At 41.1% G+C, this 19,342-nt stretch overlaps 1 protein-coding gene across 1 annotated transcript in view; it reads left to right on the top strand.

Annotated features, from left to right (window-relative positions):
* The window catches only part of KMT2C (lysine methyltransferase 2C), a 254,869-nt gene that overhangs the window by 169,955 nt on the left and 65,572 nt on the right, over positions 1 to 19,342 (top strand). Inside the window, exons 19-27 of the mRNA XM_054726138.1 lie at positions 2,171 to 2,352; positions 2,560 to 2,724; positions 3,868 to 3,977; positions 4,856 to 4,921; positions 7,210 to 7,422; positions 8,809 to 8,937; positions 10,109 to 10,228; positions 12,663 to 12,793; positions 19,126 to 19,306. Of these exons, the coding sequence (XP_054582113.1) occupies positions 2,171 to 2,352; positions 2,560 to 2,724; positions 3,868 to 3,977; positions 4,856 to 4,921; positions 7,210 to 7,422; positions 8,809 to 8,937; positions 10,109 to 10,228; positions 12,663 to 12,793; positions 19,126 to 19,306 (1,297 nt within the window). The remainder of the gene's footprint in view (positions 1 to 2,170; positions 2,353 to 2,559; positions 2,725 to 3,867; positions 3,978 to 4,855; positions 4,922 to 7,209; positions 7,423 to 8,808; positions 8,938 to 10,108; positions 10,229 to 12,662; positions 12,794 to 19,125; positions 19,307 to 19,342) is intronic.

Below are 19,342 nucleotides of genomic sequence, written 5' to 3'. Positions count from 1 at the left end.
TTGTTTTTCATGGAGTTTTTACTAGCAAGAAGAAAATGCATGAATTCGTGATTCCCCATCAGCTTGTTTTGCCATTTGTTTTTACCTGCTATAGAAGCTAGATCATATCCGATTGTTTTGGCAGGTATCTGCTTTTCTGGGAAGAGTGTTGCCCCTCCCTGCACACCCCTGTTCCAATCTAGGCCTTGTTCAGCTGTCTTCCTTAAGCTTTCCTTCATTGGGGTCATTGCTTTCTGGAGCCCATATCTTCCCTTTTCTTGGTACACACACTCATTTTGTTTCTCATAACTTTAAGTAACTTCATTAGGTGGGTAATTTGGAAGCTGAATTTTGAGTCCTTGGATGCCTGAAAGGTATTCTACTTTCACACTTGATTACGGGTTTACTTGGGTAAGAATTGTACCTTGTAAAGTATTTTCCCATAGAATGAAAGTTTCCAACTCTGGCTGCTGAAATAAAGTTTGATGCCATTAAAAAAATATGGTTACTTATTGATTTCAGAGAGAGGAAGGGAAAGGGAGAGAGATATGGGAACATCAGTGATGAGAGAGAATCATCCATTGGCTGTCTCCTGCACACGCTTTACTGGGGATCGAGCATGGGATTGGGCATGTGCCCTGACTGAATCAAACCATGACCTCCTGGTTCATAGGTGGACTTTCAACCACTGAACCACTCCAGCTGTGCGAGTCTGATGCCATTTTGATAGTTGTTCCTTTATTTAACTTATTTTTCTTTTAAGTACTTTAGACTTTCTTATTCCTCGTGATCTGAGTTTTATTGTCTTGATTGCTTGCTATTTCATTATAACACAGGCCCTTTGTGATCCTTTTTGTCAATAGACTCTAGGCTTTAAGTTGATTCTAAATTCTTACTATTACATGGTGTGACTGCTTTGAGGAGTTTTTCAGAAGTATAGGGATTCAAAAACTTTTCTAGAGATTCTGAAAGTTACCTGAGAGAATAAACAGGAGTGAATGTGAACTTCAAAAGTCCTAGTTCTCTTAAGATCATAAAATGTTCTTGGGAACTCATATTTTACTTTTTTTTTTTTTGCATTTTTATGTTGACTAATACTACAAGTGTCTTTGCAATGTACACAAGTTTCAGGAGCATGAATTCATGAAATGTCAGAGTGGAAACTATGTTGATACATTTTAAATCCTATTCTATATAATAAAGAGCTAATATGCAAATGGTCATCACACCCCCTCACGTCATCACGCCCCCACGGCTCAGACGCTCAACACTGGGGAGAGAGGAATGGGGACTAGCCAGGCTGCAGCCTGGGAGAGGGATGAGCTGTCCGCCTTGCGGTCCCGGGTGCCAGCGGCTGCGTCTGCACCTGCACCTGCAGTCCGGGAGAGGGACAAGCCGCCCACCCTGCAGTCCCGGGTGCCAGCGGCTGCGTCCCGGGAGAGGGACAAGCTGCCTGCCCCGCGGCCCAGGGTGCCTGTGGCTGCGCCTGCGGCCTGGGCGAAGCCACCCACCCACAGTCCCCTGTAGCTGCAGCTGGCCCGGGTCCTGGGTGCCTGTGGCCGGCCAGAAGAGGGAATCCTGGGTTCTGGGTGAGGCAGAGATGGTTAGGGGCGATTAGGCTGGTAGGGGAGCAGTTAGGGGCAATCAGGCAGGCAGGCAGAGGTGGTTTGGGGCAGTCAGGCAGGCAGGCAGGCAGGCAGGCAGGTGAGCAGTTAGGAGCCAGCGGTCCCGGATTGCGAGAGGCAGTCAGATATCCCCTGAGGGGTCCCGGATTGGAGAGGGTACAGGCTGGGCTGACGGCTCCCCCTTCCCACCCCCAGCACGAATTTCATGCACCAGGCCTCTAGTATTAACAATAAGGGGGCAGTTTACTGGATTTCTGTAAAATCCAGTCACCACATCTGTAAAATGGACAGAAAAGCCACTGCACAGGGTAGTTATATGAATGGAAAAAGGCATTACAACATTAAAATATTTACTGCTTTCTTTTATTCTGTCCAGTTGGGGGACTCCTCAAAGTATATGAATGTGTCCACCTCCATGTTGGGCCACTGTTGGTACTCAGTAAATGTTAGTTTTGCCTCTTTTCTGCTTTTAGGTACATAAGCACCATGTTCAGTTCCATGGTGTATTCGGTCATGCGCATTGTGTAGGTTGTGTATAAACCACGTGGCGACTGTTTCTTTTCCAGATCACTAAAGTGGTTCTCAGCAAAGGTTGGCGGTGCCTCGAGTGCACTGTGTGTGAGGCCTGCGGGAAGGCCACGGACCCAGGGAGACTCCTGCTGTGCGATGACTGTGACATCAGCTACCACACCTACTGCCTGGACCCTCCCTTGCAGACGGTTCCCAAAGGAGGCTGGAAGTGTAAATGGTACTCTAAGGTTTACGCTACTTCAGCTTTTAAAAATTAGCCGTGTCTGCTTAATTGCATAATTCATGTTTACCATGATAGCTGTCACTAATCAAATTTTTCAAATACACATTGAATAATTTCCATCTACTCTGTTCACGTGTAGCTTCTTGAATTACAGTAACTGAATAAGTAAAATTGCGACTTGTGGCGGGGATTGGCTTTCAGGTGTGTCTGGTGCAGACACTGTGGAGCCACGTCTGCAGGTCTGAGGTGTGAGTGGCAGAACAACTACACGCAGTGTGCCCCCTGTGCAAGCCTGTCCTCCTGCCCCGTCTGCTGCCGAAACTACCGGGAGGAAGACCTCATCCTGCAGTGCAGACAGTGTGATAGGTATTGTGCTGGCCGTGTTCCCCCATCGTTTGCAAGCTTTTCTCTCACAAATGTAGTGAAGGGAATTAGAAAATAACTTCTTTAAATTTAAGAAACAACACCTTTGCTTTCCAGATTTTTAATAAGCTAGAAACCCACAGAAGTTTCCAGTTTTGTCTTCTCAGTTCCAGACTAAAGATTTTAAGTTACTAGTAGGGCTTTTTGAGGGTTGATAAATCCCTTGAAAATAGATGCAGCCAAATTATTGCCTGCATATATGCATTTTTCTCGGATAGTTTCTGAATGTTAGATTTTACAAAGGACCTCACACATTCTGTTTTCCTTAAGCCACTTTTTCTTAACGCTCTAGACACTAAGTACCTATGTGCTCTCCCTCTGTGGTCTGTGTGCAGCTTCAAAATCAAGAGTGTTGTCTTGGTTTTAATGGTAGACTCTGTGCTCTGTGAGCAGTTAACTCTACATGTGATGTTAGTAGTATTTCATCAGTACTGCAGGATTCTCAGGACTCTGCCCACAATTCCTTGTTCCAAGGAAGACAGCTCCTTTTATTTCCCAGTCACTGTTCAGCTTCATTTGCATGAGCTGTGTATATCCCACGGTAGGTGCCCCACGTGTAACACACACAAACACACACTCACTCACTCACTCTACAGCAGGCGTCCTCAAACTACGGCCCGCGGGCCACATGCGGGTGTTTTTGCCGTTTTGTTTTTTTACTTCAAAATAAGATATGTGCTGCAGTGTGCATAGGAATTTGTTCATAGTTTTTTTAAAACTATAGTTTGGCCCTCCAACGGTCTGAGGGACAGTGAACTGGCCCCTGTTTAAAAAGTCTGAGGACCCCAGCTCTACAGTTTGCATTCTCTGAGTTCCCATGCACTTACTTGCCCCAACGAACTTCCCAGATCTTTAGGGTATGACCATCAAACCCTTATCCCTTCCTAGTACTTGATTTCATTCCTTTTCCTTTCCTTCTTCTCAGCTTTGAAAATGTTTGTGGGTCAGTAGGCAAGGTTAGGAGGAAAGGTTGAGCATTTGAGGATTCGGGATTTGAAGTGTGGAGACTGTCAACTCCTATTTTTAAAAGAAAACCATTCTTAGTATATTTCCTTTTTTTAAAGTGTACAAATATGGTCTTTTTAGATGGATGCATGCAATTTGTCAAAACTTAAATACTGAAGAGGAAGTGGAAAATGTGGCAGACACTGGTTTTGACTGTAGCATGTGCAGACCCTATATGCTGACATCAAATGGTAAGAGAATGGTTTAGACAGCAAGTCTGCTCGGCTACAAACCTGTGCTTTGCTGTTCAGAACCAGTGAGTGGTCGACACTAATTCTGTTTTCTTTTTGCGAAACTATGTTTTAACACATATTTTATGAAAATTGAGTTATTTTTGTTGTAAATAATTCTTATCATCCCAACTTAATATATTAAAACAATTTGCATCCATAAAGTAAAATAAGCATACATTTTAGCTATAAAGTGTAATTTTGCTTTTAAAGCTTATAACCTTGTTGTTGGCAGTATGTAGCAATCCCAGTACCTTGGTTCTTTTACCCCAGTGCCTGTGCACTAAGGTCTAAGTGCTTTATTTGGCTGTTGTTTACAGAAAGATAGAAGTGCATAATTATTGATTTAACTTACCCATTTTTTCTTCTTATGTGTGCATTTTCTTCACCTGCTTGTGTCATTAATTTTAATTTTAATTTTTTTGTTAATCCTCACCAGAGGATATTTTTTACATTGCTTTTCAGAGGCAGAGAAGTGGAAGGGAGGAACAGAGGGAGGAGAGAGAAAAACATCGATGTGAGAGAGACACATCAAGCTGTTGCCTCCCCGCACATGCCCAATAGGGGCCGGGGAGTGAACCTGAGACCCAGGTACATGCCCTTGACCGGGAATCGAACCAGTGACCCTTCAGTGTGCAGGCCCATGCTCTAACCACTGGACAACTCCGGCCAGGGCGCAACTGCTTGTTTTAAAGACAACTTTTAAACACTATTTAGTTTTCATGCATTTATTTTAGTAAACTGGTTACAGAAATAGAAATTTTTAGTATTTTTAATCTTTGAATATATTTCACCTTTTCCAGAAAGAAAATCTCATGTTTTTTTTTCTCTCACTTCAGTGCCTTCCTCAGACTGCTGTGACTCCTCACTTGTAGCACAGATCGTCACAAAAGTGAAGGAGCTCGGTAAGGTCTAAGTGCTTTATTTGGCTGTTGTTTACAAAAAGATATAAATGCATAATTATTGATTTAACTGACTTTCCACATATACATGAAACCTACCTTAATCATATGGGTGCTAGTCTAAATTCCCTAATGTTGGTAATCATTTTTTTATTTTTTAAAATATATTTTTATTGATTTCAGAGAGGAAGTTAGAGGGAAAGAGAGATAGAAACATCAATGATGAGAGAGAATCATTAATTGTCTGCCTCCTGCCTGCCCCCTACTGTGGATCGAGCTCACAACCTGGGCATGTGCCCTGACCGGGATTCGAACCATCGACCTCAAGGTTCATAGGTCGATGCTCAACCACTAAGTCACCACAGCCGGGCAGTAATCATTTCTATAATTGATACATAAATGCTCAGCTTATTAGCTTTAGTGGGACAGTATTCCTATAAATCTCCTCAGTTGGCAATGAAATAACCATTAAGTCCATATTTGCTATTTCCATTGATACATTACCTGCTTAGTTATCAGCAGAAAATAAGACCTAGTTAACTTCCTTCAGCATTAACTCAATCTATTGCTATTTTTTTTCTGTACTAGATCAGCCTAGAATGGTGATTAGTAACTTTTATGAAGCTCTCATTCTTTTGTGTACTTCCATTTGCTATCACCAGTACAAAAATATTTGGATAGTTCAGAAATTGTCCCAATGAATGGCAATTTTGTGGGTTTAAAAAATATTGCAGGATTTCTCCTTATTTATATCTCTCCCTGTAAGTGATTATATTGATACTTTGCTTTCCAGATGGGCTTCTGCAGTATTCTTGTTTCTCCTGTATAAATTGGTCCTCATCTTTTAGTCGGACGGATTCCCCAGGAAAAGACTTAGACCTAGAAGCTGAAGCTTCCTTTTGGCTTCGTTGCTTTCTTTCTAAATCCTTACATTGATACATGAACAAAGAAATGCCAGGAAGATAGAAAGGGAGAGGGAGAAACAAACATTGAAGTGAGATCAAAACATCGATTGGCTGCCTCCTGCAGTGCTCACTACTAGAGATTGAGCCCAAAACCCAAGCATGTGCCCTGACTGGGAATTGAACCAGCAACCTTTTGGTGCATGAGATGGTGCCCAACCAACTGAGCCACATCAGACAGGGCCAGGAGGACCATTTGAAAAAAAAGCCCTAGTTGATTTGGCTCAGTGGATAGGGCATTAGCCTGCAGACTGAAGGGTCCCAGGTTCGATTCCGGCCAAGGTCACATGCCCACGTTGTGGGCTTGATCCCCAGTAGAAGGCATGCAGGAGGCAGCCGATCAATGATTCTCTCTCATCATTGATGTTTCTCTCTCTCTCTCTCTCTCCCTCTCTCTCTCCCTCTCCCTCTCCCTCTCCCTCTCCCTCTCCCTCTCCCTCTCCCTCTCCCTCTCCCTCTCCCTCTCCCTCTCCCTCTCCCTCTCCCTCTCCCTCTCTCTCTCCCTCTCCCTCTCCCTCTCCCTCTCCCTCTCCCTCTCCCTCTCCCTCTCCCTCTCCCTCCCTCTCTGAAATCAATAAAGAAATATATTAAAAAAAAAAACACACTTGCAATCTTTTCTGCTATAACTTGAAGTTTTGCCAGTTACTTTTTTATTTTTTATTAATCCTCACTCAGGGAATCAGGATATTTTTTCCATTGATTTTTAGAGAGAGTGGAAGGGAGGTGAGGGGTGGGGGGAAATATCGAGTGAGAGAGAGAGATCGATTGGTTGCCTCCTGCTCAAGCCCTGACTGGGGCTGGGGATTGAACCTTCATGCTCTTGACCAGGAATCGATCCCATGACCCTTTGATCTGGAAGCTGATGCTCTAACCACTGAACAAACTGGCCAGGGCCGTAACTCTTACTTTTAATTAAGTACTCTTAGCTAATTATTCATGCATTTAGTAGATAATTGCTCTATACAAGTCACATTGAGTATTTCGTATCCACCTTTTTTGTTGTTAATCCTCACCCGAGGATATTTTTTACATTGATTGTTAGGGACAGTGGAAGAGAGAGGGAAAGACAGAGAGAAACATCGATGTGAGAGAGACACATCAATTGGTTGCCTCCTGCACCAGCCCCAACCAGGGCCTGGGCCAGGGAGGAGCCTACAACCAAGGTATGTGCCCTTGACCAGAATCGAACCTGGGACCCTTCGGTCTGCAGGCCAAAACTCTATCCACTAAGCCAAACCAGCTAGGGTCATCTTTTGTATCTTGAATTAACTTATCAATCAGAATTAAAGCCAGAGTTTTAATTTGTATGCTTGGATATTACAATTTTAGATCCACCCAAGACCTACACCCAGGATGGTGTGTGCTTGACTGAATCAGGGTTGACTCAGTTACAGAGTCTCATAGCTACAGCTCCAAGAAGAAAGCGGTCAAAACCAAAGTTGAAATTGAAGATTATAAATCAGAACAGCGTGGCCGTCCTGCAGACCCCTCCAGACATCCAGTCTGAGCATTCACGGGATGGAGAATTGGATGATAGTCGAGGTAATAATAATTTTATTTTTTGTGCAGTATGTTTGCAAGAATTAAAGTAGATAAAATAGCCAAATATTTAAAGAATGACTTCTTTAAAGCTAAATCCCACTGATTCAGATAACCCTGGATATGACACCTGGTCTTTCCAAGTGGGTGGTCTTACTGGACCGGCCTTTGCAGGTTCCCTCCCTTTTCATGTGTCCTTTAGCACAGAGCTTCAGGACCTCCCCAAGCATTGTGTGCAGAGGATCACGGGTGGGAAAGTTCAGAGGGTAGCATAAACCTTCTTGAGGATGTAAGCTTGGTCACCATGGTTACGTTAAAGCAAAATGTGACCATGCATCCTATTGTAGAAATGGAAACACCATTCTTAATCTTCAAGTATACATTTATAAACATTTTCCTGATCTAATGTCAATATTTTTCGCCCAACTGGCATGGCTCAATGGTTGAGCATCGTACTTTGAACCCGTAGTTCATGGTTCAATTCCAGTTCAGGGCACATGCCCGGGTTTCTGGCTCAATTCCTAGTAAGGGGCGTGCAGGAGGCAAGGCAGCTGGTCAATGATTCTCTCTCATCATTGATGTTTCTCTCTCTCTCTCCCTCACCTGTCCTTTCTGAAGTAAGTAAAAAAAATATTTTTAAAGAAAAGATTTTCTTAGCTGAATTCTTGAGATGACAATATAATTTTAGTAGTATTAAATTCAATGAGTTATTTTTGCTTATCTTTGAAGCAGGTGACCACAGGCTTGCTTATTTTTAGGGTGGTAATGTCTTTTCCGCTGATTGAAAAGTAAAGTAATTATTATTTTTGTTCTACAACATCTCGTCACTGAACAGTACTTATTGAAAGCCTCCTGTGTGCCAGATGTCGGAAGTCATATCAATGAACAGAACAGATAAAATTCTCCTCTTGTGCAACTTACATTTTAATGTTAGGAGGAAAGACTGTTAAAATATGTAATAATAAATAAGTTAATTATACTGTGTTTGGCAACTGCTATGGAAAAAATAGAGTAAGTGGAAGTAGGGGTGCACAGGGAGGGGTGCAGGATCAGGTGAATGGAGAGCAGTGTTTGAGCACAGAGTTTGAAGGGTTGAGTGAGTGAGCCACTGGATTACCTGAGGTAGAGCATGCAGACAAAGGCCCTGTGCAGGAGTGCTCAGCATGTGTGAGGAGCGTGGTGGAGACTAGTTGCATTTTCTGACATATTGCTTTAAGTTGCATGAGTTCTATGGCCAACTTGGGACTTCTTCATCTCTCCTACACCTTTCATATCCTGGGATGCATGGAGCAGGGCTTGGCAGCCACTTTGCTTTGTGTTTCCTGTTACATAAGAATCATGTATTTGGTAGGTTTCCCCAATTTTCATTGTATATTTACTTTTTTCCAGAAGGAGAACTTATGGACTGTGATGGAAAGTCAGAATCTAGTCCTGAACGGGAAGCCGTGGATGGTGAAGCCAAGGGTGTGGAAGGAACAGAGGGTGTCAGAAAGAGGAAGCGGAAACCGTACAGACCAGGTGTGAGCCATGCTGCATGCTCTGATCCAAAGCTCAGTTACGTTAAGAAAAATAGAATGGGTTGAGGGGAGGGGGGCTTCACTTATCTTATATAATAAAATCCTAATATGCTAAGTGTCTGGTCGTCCATTTAACCAATCAAAGTGTAAGATGCTAATGATATGCTAAGGCCGCTCAACTACTTGCTATGATGTGCACTGACCACCAGGGGCAGACACTCCTACCTGTAGGTTAGCTTGCTTCTGGGGTCCGGCTGATCGGGACTGAGCGAGACAGGCAGACATGCCCTGGAACCCTCCTGCGGTTCTTTCCCTGCTGGCCAACCTCCCGCATCCCCTTCCCCCGGCCTGCCGTAGCTGCCCCTGCCGGCCAGACCCCATCTGTGCACTAATTCATGCACTGGGCCTTTAGTGAGGCTTATAAGGACACTTTAAAAAAAAAAATTAATTGTTTTTTCTTTCTCTGCCTCACATGGAAGTTGTCCATCCCTCTGAGTAGCCCATTGGGTCACAAAGTATGCTTTAGACTTTTGGGTCACATGACAAAAGCATTGACTGTGTATTAGGCACTATTCCAAGCACTTTATATCTGTTAATTTATTTCATCCTTATATGTATGAGGAGGTACTGTACATTATCACTCTTTTACCAGTGAGGAGTCTGAAAAGTTAAGTAGTGACCAGAATTTTAGAATCTGGCTCCAGATTCCATGCCTTTACCTATAGAGTTGTGTGCGTCTTGGTGTCTAAGGGTCTTACTGAGGAGTGACTAGACACAGTACCCCTGAAATCATTTGGATTTTGTTTGCATCATCTAGTGTATCATTATCTCTTTTCTCCCTCAGCTAAGAGACCATTTACTAGTACGTGATAATATGTGAGTTATAGATAAAGAATATTTACTCGGGCGTTGTGTAGAAGAGGAGAGGTGTGCAGTCTTGCTGCCCTCGAATGTCCTGTTTTGGTTGGTTAGTGATAAGGCTTTAACGTTTTATTTGCTTATTTCCAGAACTTTATAGTTTTGCATTAAAATGAAATTAATTGTTTAAATTAGCCCATGTTGAATCTGTACAATGCTTCATTATGTAAGACTAAGCAATTTCACCCTACTTACTGTGGATGTATAGGGATAAATTAATTATTTATGAGGTTATACAATTTCTTTGGGGATAGGTATCGGTGGATTTATGGTACGGCAAAGAAGTCGGACCGGGCAAGGAAAAGCCAAAAGATCTGTGATCAGGAAAGATTCCTCGGGCTCTATTTCTGAGCAGTTACCTAGCAGAGATGAAGGTATGGATTTTGTTTGTGTTGCCATTGCTTCTGGAAAGAGCTATCCTAAATAATGCTACACTGTCATTGCTGCTTATGATCAAAGGATTTGAGCGCCTGTCCAGTTCATACCAGTAATACAGAGATTAGGTTTGATAAGGAAATGATTTGAATCTAGTAGACTATATTACTTTGAGATTTTTAAAACAAGTTTCTTTCTTGCATGTGTTAAGTATAGATAGTGTAGGGACTGAATCACTTAGTTATGTATCAGGCACTTTAAGGCCTTTGCACAAGAGGCCTTCCTCTGACTGCCTTAGCTGCTTGGCATCAAAGTGGAAAGTTTTGGACTATGCAGTTGAAAATAGTAGTGTACCCAGCAATTTTTAACAAAATTGTGTAATGTTTTAGAAATACATCTTCCAATTAATAATCTGTCATCTTCACTTAGAGTCAAAGAAAACTGAATCATTGCTTAAGCCATAGCATAAGAACTGATTCTGATAAAGACATTGTAATCATGATGGTTATGATCTGTACGCTTACATATTTTAAATGCTTTACATAGGATAGGGGAAGAAAAATTACTGTGTTCAGCATGTGCTCCATGCAGAGTTCTTGATTTTAAAGAAGTTTCTAATATGACTCAACATGATTGTAATTAGTCCTAATTAAGAAATGTGACATGATCAATGAAACTATTTTTTGTGTTTTTGATCTGTCTCTTTATTTTCTCCTCTAATTTCAATTCTTTTAGTTCAATATTCTATTCCTTCACCTGTATCACCCATTGAGTTTTAATTTACTTGCATTTTCACCCTTTTCTAAACTGCCTTTTTAATATTTCAGTAGTTTCCCGTTCTAGCGTCAGCCAACATTCATTTCTGTGTGTATCTAATTAGCTTAGAATATCAGCTCTCTGGTTCTACTCTGCATCTGCTGGCTCATCCCTGTGCCTCATTCCCTGTGTTTATTATGTGAGATACATGGGCCCACATGCATGTATATTGATTTTTCCATACTGTGAGTTCATCTTCTTTGGAATATTGTTTGAACTTTCTGAGAACTGAATTGAAGGTGGGTTCTTTCAGAGACTATTTTTATTTGTCAATTCCAGGAGCATGAGGTGACACCACACCAGGACTTCTTTGAGCGAAGTTCTTAGATTGAAGTGTTCGTTGGTTCACCTATGTTGTGTAAATTCAAGTTTCTTACACATTAGGGCTATATTGATTTTATGAATTCTCAGGGAAGGTTTTTATTTCTTGCTTTTCTATCCAGCACCAAATTCTATGACAAGATGACAAGCAGTTTTCTTTGCTGTTGGTGGAGGTGGGGGAGGGGTTTATTTTTGTTAAACCAACCTGAGCATGGAGTCCTTCAGGGTCCCACCTTCATACAAGACACCTCTGGTTAATCTCCACTTTGAGGAGAAGACTTAAACTTTGTCTTCTATTCCCCATTCCTACTAAGGCTCTGAAAACGATAGAGTTCAAGGTCAGTAGATTTTTACAAATTTTCAGAGAGTTTTATTTATTTGCTAATTTCTGTGATTCTTGTTTTACCTTAATATTTCGTCTTTGAGGATTCATTTTCTGGCTAGATTACTAGTGCATTAAAAAATTTTAAATAAGTGTTTATCCACTGTTTATAGTCTTTTTTAGAAGAGTCACAATACCTATGTAGTCTGACAACAAAAGCGCCATTGATTTTCAGAAGGGAGGTGGCATTTGCCCTAAGAAGCGGAGGTGATGTCATCGTTGCTCACCTGCTCTAAGTAGCATACTTGTTCTTGGCTAATTTCATAGTCCAAATTTTGTTTAATTTCCATTTCTGAGTTAAGATGGACCATTCATCACATATTGATAAGTATATTTCATAGTCATGTATTATCACAATGTGTATGTATTACAAATACCTAATTTGCAATAAACCCTTGGAGTTGCTAGATTGAAGGACACACATTTCTAAAAAGACTTTGGTTGGATATTCCCAGTAAACTATGCACAAAGGTTATACTTCTTAAATTAGTAGTGTACTAGTAGCCATTTCCCCCTACTCATGAGCACCAGGCATTTTCATTTTAACTATTTTTTTTTTAACAAAATGCTGAGATTCTAAAAACAAGCTGTGCTTTGCTAGCAGGAAAATGCTCATTAAGAGATAGTAGGAAACATGCTGATACTAAATAGACATGAAATGAGATTTTATGGTGCTTAAAATTTACTTTCATTGGTACACTTGCTTTGAGATACACTTGTGAAAGGCCTGTTTGTCAGGTCATTATGCTGTACACCTTAAACTTATACAGTGTTGCATGTCAATTATACCTCAAAAGAAAAAGCTTGTTTCTTAAATGGAGCTGTGTATATTGGTAAGCTATACAATTACTTTGGGTGGATCTGTCTGGAAATTTTAAATACCACGCATTCTTAAATGTGACTCCTGTTTTCAGGTTGGAGTGAGCAGTTACCAGATACTCTTGTTGATGAATCTGTGTCTGTTACTGAAAACACTGAAAAAATAAAGAAGAGGTACCGGAAAAGGAAAAACAAGCTCGAGGAAACTTTCCCTGCCTATTTACAAGTAATATTTTGCTTCACATTATATTACGTAGTTTGTTATTGAAGGAAATGTAATGTACTAAGTTATGAAATATAGGTTGTTTGGTTTTGTTAAATTTTTTACTTGTCTGAGAAAAGCTCATTCTTGCAAAGCAGCCACACCTATGTGCTGCCCACGCCCAGGTCCTGTGGACATCTCCCTTTGCTAGTGCAGTTTACAGCAGCGATTGTTGACCTTTTTCATCGCACACATAAACAAATTACCAAAATTCTGCCACACACCAAAAAATACATTTTTTCCCAACTGACAAAAAAAAAGTATAATTTAGATTCATTCACACTGGATGGCTATTATGTTGGCTGTTGTCATTTGACAGTCTAAGGGAAAAGAGGTCAGAGCCTCTGCCTAAATAATCAGGTGTGGCATGTTTTAAAACTTCTTGCAGCACATCGCTGAGTGGCAGTAATAATGTTGCCTGAGTGAAGATGGGCATTCAGCAGCCAGTTACAGCTTTTTTTTTTTTTAATAAATCTTTATTGTTCAGATTATTACAGTTGTTCCTCTTTTTCCCCCCATAGCTCCCCTCCACCCAGTTCGCACCCCACCCCATGCCCTTACCCCCCCCCACTGTCCTCGTCCATAGGTGTAAGATTTTTGTCCAATCTCTTCCCGCACCTCCCACACCCCCTTCCCCCCTGAGAATTGTCAGTCCACTCCCTTTCTATGCCCCTGATTCTATTATATTCACCAGATTATTCTGTTCATCAGATTTTTTATTCACTTGATTTTTAGATTCACTTGTTGATAGATGTGTATTTGTTTTCACTTTGTTGTTCATAATTTTTATCTTTACCTTTTTCTTCCTCTTCTTAGATAATACCCTTCAGCATTTCATATAATACTGGTTTGGTGGTGATGAACCCTTTTAGATTTTTCTTGTCTGTGAAGCTCTTTATCTGACCTTCAATTCTGAATGATAGCTTTGCTGGTTAGAGTAATCTTGGTTGTAGGTTCTTGCTATTCATCACTTTGTATATTTCTTGCCACTCTCTTCTGGCCTGCATAGTTTCTGTTGAGAAATCAGCTGACAATCGTATGGGTGCTCCCTTGTGGGTAACTAACTGTTTTTCTCTTGTTGCTTTTAAGATTCTCTCTTTGTCTTTTGCCCTTGGCATTTTAATTATGATGTGTCTTGGTGTGGTCCTCTTTAGATTCCTCTTGTTTGGGGTTCTCTGTGCTTCCTGGACTTGTAAATCTATTTCTTTCACCAGGTAGGGGAAGTTTTCTGTCATTATTTCTTCTAATAGGTTTTCAATATCTTGCTCTCTCTCTTCTTCTGGCACCCCCATAATTTCAATGTTGGTACGCTTGAACTTGTCCCAGAGGCTCCTTACACTATCTTCATATTTTTGGATTCTTTTTCTTTTTGCTTTTCCAGCTGGGTGTTTTTTGCTTCTTTGTATTTCAGATCTTTGACTTGATTCTTGGGATCCTCTAGTCTGCTGTTGGATCTCTGTATATTATTCTTTATTTCAGTCAGTGTATGCTTAATTTCTGATTGGTTCTTTTTCATATCCTTGAGGGTCTCACTAAATTTCTTGGAGGTTTCTAGAAGATTCTTGAGTAACCTTATAACTGTGGTTTTGAACTCTATATCCAGTAGTTTGCTTTCTTCCATTTCTTTCATTTGTGACCTGTTTCATTGTCTCTGCATTTTGGCTGCTTCCCTGTGTTTGTTTCTATGTACTGGGTAGCTGCAAAGTCTCCTTGAGTTAATAGAGTGGCCTTGTGTGGTCGGTGTCCTACAGGGCCCAGTGGCTCAGCCTCCCCAGTCACCTGAGGTGACGCTCTTGGTGCACCCCTTTGTGGGCTGTGTGCACCGTCTTGTTGTAGTTAAGCCTTGATTGCTGTTGGTATCACTGGGAGGAATTGACCTCCAGGCCAATTGGCTGTGATGATCAGCTGTGTCTACACTGGAAGGTCTGTTGCACAGGAGACACCCTTATGGAGCAGGACTTGCTTCAGTGGGGCTTTGGTGCTCACTGAGTCTGCCTCTTGAGTGTGTCTCTTATGGATGTGAAGAGTTTTAATCTGGTATGGTCTCACTGGGTACACTGGCTCTTGGATCTCCAAGGAGTTGCAAGGTCAGCCACTGTCTGGGGTCGCCCAGCAGGAGCTACAGAGACATCTGCAGATTCCTCCTCTTTGTATGGGGTTTGGAAGTGCCCAGATGAGGCCCAGCTGTGAAGCAAGGCTACTGCTGCTGCCAGGTAGTGGGCCTTCTTTTGGAATCTCTGGGGCTCTCTGACCCAGCTGTGGTTTGTTTTAGGTGAAAGGACAGGCCATTCATATGCAAAAGCCGATGCGCATTGCTTGGGTGGGGTTGTAAATTGGGTGGGGAGGGGTCTCTGGGAATCACCAGGGCAGAGCAAACAGCAATGGCTGCCCTGAACCGGAGAAGTCCCCGGTTCTCCGTGTCCCGTGCCTCCATGCAGGAACAATGATCGCTGTGAGCACCTCTAAGAATAAGCCGCCCTTGTGTTCCTGTCCTGAAGCCACACAGTCCAGTTTCACCCCATATGTGCCTGGGTCCCCCAGAGTCTCGCCCAGAACTGGAGTTCAGAGCAAGCAGGAGCTTGTATCTCCCTCCCAGTTTAGAGAGCAGCACATCCAGGTGCCAGCACTTTCTGCACCTCCGCACCTCTCACGTCTCAATGCACTTTCACCTCTCTAGTTGTGGAACTTCCACTCAGCCAGCTTTCTCGAGGCTTTGGGTGGTAGTTGTTCTGCCGTTTAGTTGTGGTTTTGATGTGGTTGTGAGAGGCAGCAGGTATAGGTGATTACCTATGCCGCCATCTTGGTTTTCCCTAGTTACAGCTTTAATAACCATTGATTGCTTCTAGAGGCTTAGTGAACCAAAGATTTAAACAGAATTGTTATTGTGTTTTAAAATATACATCAGAAAAATATCCATCAATAGAAAGAAGTGATTTTTGATAGATGTAAACCAGGCGTCCTCAAACTACGGCCCGCGGGCCACATGTGGGTATTTTTGCCGTTCAAAATAAGATATGTGCAGTGTGCATAGGAATTTGTTCATTTTTTTTTTTTTAAACTATAGTCCGGCCCTCCAACGGTCTGAGGGACAGTGAACTGGCCCCCTGTTTAAAAAGTTTGAGGACCCCTGATGTAGACTATGGGAAAAATACTATTTTGTAAGTACGAAGTACCAGAGAGTTCAGGGCCATGTGCTGTGTGGGAAAGAACCCTGGATTGGAGGAGTAGGACTGAGATTGACCATCTGGCTCGGCCACAAGCTGATTTCCCATTCCTGAGCCTGTTCATTCTTCCTCGTGTATAAGAAGCACAAAAATAAAATAATCATTTAAGTGAAAAGTCTCCTGTATTTAATAAATAAGACTTTCAAGCATAATCACTTATGTACGTAGTAATATTTACGAGTGTCAGTTTTTGTTAAACAACTAACATCTTCAGGGCTGTGTCCATTTTAAATAGCTGAGCCTTTGGGAGTCCGGGATTTTAACACTACTGCTACTGGTTCTATGTGATCTTGTTCTGTTTAACATCTGTGTGCCCAGTAGTCTCATCTGTAAAATTGTGGTCATACAACACAGAAATGAGAGATGAAATAAAAATTAAGCATGTAAAGTCCTGTTCCTGCTGCTGCTCCTCCTCTTCCTCCTCCTCCTCCTCTTCTTCCTCCTCTCCTCCTCTTCCTCCTCTTCTTGCTCCTACCCCTGCTCCACCTCCTCCTCTCCTCTTCCTGCTGCTCCTCCTCTGTGCAGTGTAATCTATATTTAGGAAGCTTCCTTGAGCAGTTTATGAAAGTATGGAAACTGACTATTTCATACATTAGCAAAGGGATCTGATTCCTGCTGTGATCTTTATCTCCTGAGCTGGGTTGTTTCCTCTGGTGACCAGTGTACTTACTCTGGTACACATAGTATATAGCTAATTGTTTTGTGGGTTTTTTTTTGTATGTGAAGGAGTGAAGGAAGCCTTTGTAATGGTGCTGTTTCTTGAACATCTTGTGATAGCAGTTGTATTTTCCCCTCATCCTAGGTGGGTGGGCAGAATACATAGGAACAAAAACCCACTAGGAATTCAGTAACAATTTTTCCCCCAATTTAAAATATTTTTTTATTGATTTCAGGGACAAAGGGAGAGGGAGAGAGAGAAACATCAGAGGAGAGAGAATCATTGATTGGCTGCCTCCTGGACACCCCACATTGGGGATTGAGCCTACAACCTGGGCATGTGCCCTGAAAATTGTTTTTATCAGTAGGAAAAACGCTGAGTGGCAGAAAGCATCTTAGAGTTTTAGAGTTAATTTATTTAATGACTTTAGTATAAATTTGAGAAATCTGAGACCATAATTTAGGTCACCACTGGTCACCTAAAATAAAAACGTGCGCTTTATTTTATCTAGGAAAGCTTCAATTTTTATGTTGTTAAATACCAAGCTTGTCCATTATTTCTGCCTTCTTGTCCAAAAGGGTAACGGAATTATCTGTTGTCGTGTTAGAATTTTATAACTAAGTCAGTCATTTTCATATGCGCTTTATTTTATCTGGGAAGCTTTCTTTGGAAAAGATCTTCTAGATACAAGTAGACAGGTCGAACCCTGACCTTCTGGTTCATTGGTTGACACTCAACAACTGAGCCACGCCGGCTGGGCCAATTTAATTTTATTATTTACAACAGTGTCACAATAAAATATACGTAATTGTATGATCTATCCAATAGAAATATTTATGCAGACTACTAAGTAGCTGTGGTGCCATGTGATCTGGAGAAGATCCATGTCATCTTGAGTCACTTAAAGAAAAAATTTTGCTAATTACGGTCTCAGATTTCTCAAATTTATACTAAAGTCATTAAATAAATTAACTCTAAAACTCTTAAGGTGCTTTCTGCCACTCAGCATTTCTCCTACTGATAAAAACAATTTTGGTATGAGAAACAAAGCCAGTGACCTAGCTTTGTGGATTTTCAATTTTTTTCATAGTGAAACAACTTGTTCATTTAAAAAATGTGCAGAAATTTGAATCAAATATACTATTACCTCTACCAGACTTCACCTACCCCCACCCTCCCACCCCCAATCCCTTTTCCGTCCACTTAGCATTGTTAATACTCTGGTGTTTGTCCGGTCATAACTTCCTTAATAGTTTTATTTTTACACAGTTTTAATAGTCTTGGTTTGCATTTTATGGTTAGCTGGACATATCACTCAACTTGCTTTCTTTTAATACTGTATTTTAGAGCTTTTCTTTGACAGCATGGTTCTATATCCTTTTTAACAATTGTTGTATTGTGTGAGTGTCTATAATTTATTTAGTCATGTGCCTTTTGACAGACATCAGGCAGTTTTCACTTTTTTGGTATTAAAAAAAATGCTGCAGTGAACCTTTTTGTGTGTATGCATCTTTAGCAAGAATGTGTTAAATGTTGACAAGTACTGCCCAAGTGTCCTGTACAGAGAGGGTCCCTTTTCCAGGTAGACCACATTGTAGATAATAGGCCACAGCAGACTTGCTGGGTTAAAGTAAGTAAAAGTGGGGGTGGGGGGGGGGGTCCTAAGTGTTTCCTTTTGTCCTTTTGATTGGTCCTTCAGAAGTTTTGTAGCTATACTGTGTTGTAAAGAACCCAGTATGAAACCTTGGTCTTTAGAGTAGAGAACATATATCGAAATGGAGAAGTGTCAGAGGAGTAAAGAAAAAGCCAAAAGCCTTTTAAGAGGAACAAATTTTGTGCACATAGTAAGATTAGAATGGCTACATAAACCCCTTTCAGATTTATAATGTATTCAGTCTTTAATGTGTTCATGAATCAGCATGAGGTTATTAATCTGAAGTTTGCACGTTTTAACAGTGTAGATCAGACCCTGTGCTATCCTATGCAAGTAACCTCTAAATAATAACAATATTCATGAAGCTTGGGTTTCTCTTATACAAAGTAGGTGCCAATAGTATTTTAAATTTATCAATCTTTAAATTTAATTGTAGCCTAAATCTGGAGTTATTGTATGATTAAACTGCTGTCGCTAGAACACATTGGACAGAATCGTGTGCTGTTGTTTGCATAATTTCATTTGTCTCTAATAAGCTGCAGATAATTGTACTTTTAAAATAAGGGAAATCTATGTAAAAGAATTAACAGGGTATTTCTATGTCATTTATATATTTCTGTATTCAATTTTTATGTTGTTAAATACCAAGCTTGTCTGTTATTTCTGCCTTCTTGTGCAAACGGGTAATGGAATTATCTGTTGTCATGTTAGAATTTTATAACTAAGTCAGTCATTTTCATATGCGCTTTATTTTATCTAGGAAGCTTTCTTTGGAAAAGATCTTCTAGATACAAGTAGACAAAACAAGCTAAATTTAGATAATCTACCAGAAGACACAGCTCAGCTTTCTTATAAAGCAAACGTGAACGCACATTTCTTGGATCCTTCCTTAGACCCACTACTTAGTTCATCCTCAACTCCAGCAAAACCTGGAACTCATGGTACGTGGAAATTTTATCATGTGACATTATCTTCTT

This window comes from Eptesicus fuscus, chromosome 14 (genome assembly GCF_027574615.1).
Source record: "Eptesicus fuscus isolate TK198812 chromosome 14, DD_ASM_mEF_20220401, whole genome shotgun sequence".
Taxonomy (NCBI): Eukaryota; Metazoa; Chordata; class Mammalia; order Chiroptera; family Vespertilionidae; genus Eptesicus; species Eptesicus fuscus.
Note: the sequence above shows the minus strand (reverse complement) of the source record. Positions and strands in the feature narration are given on the sequence as shown.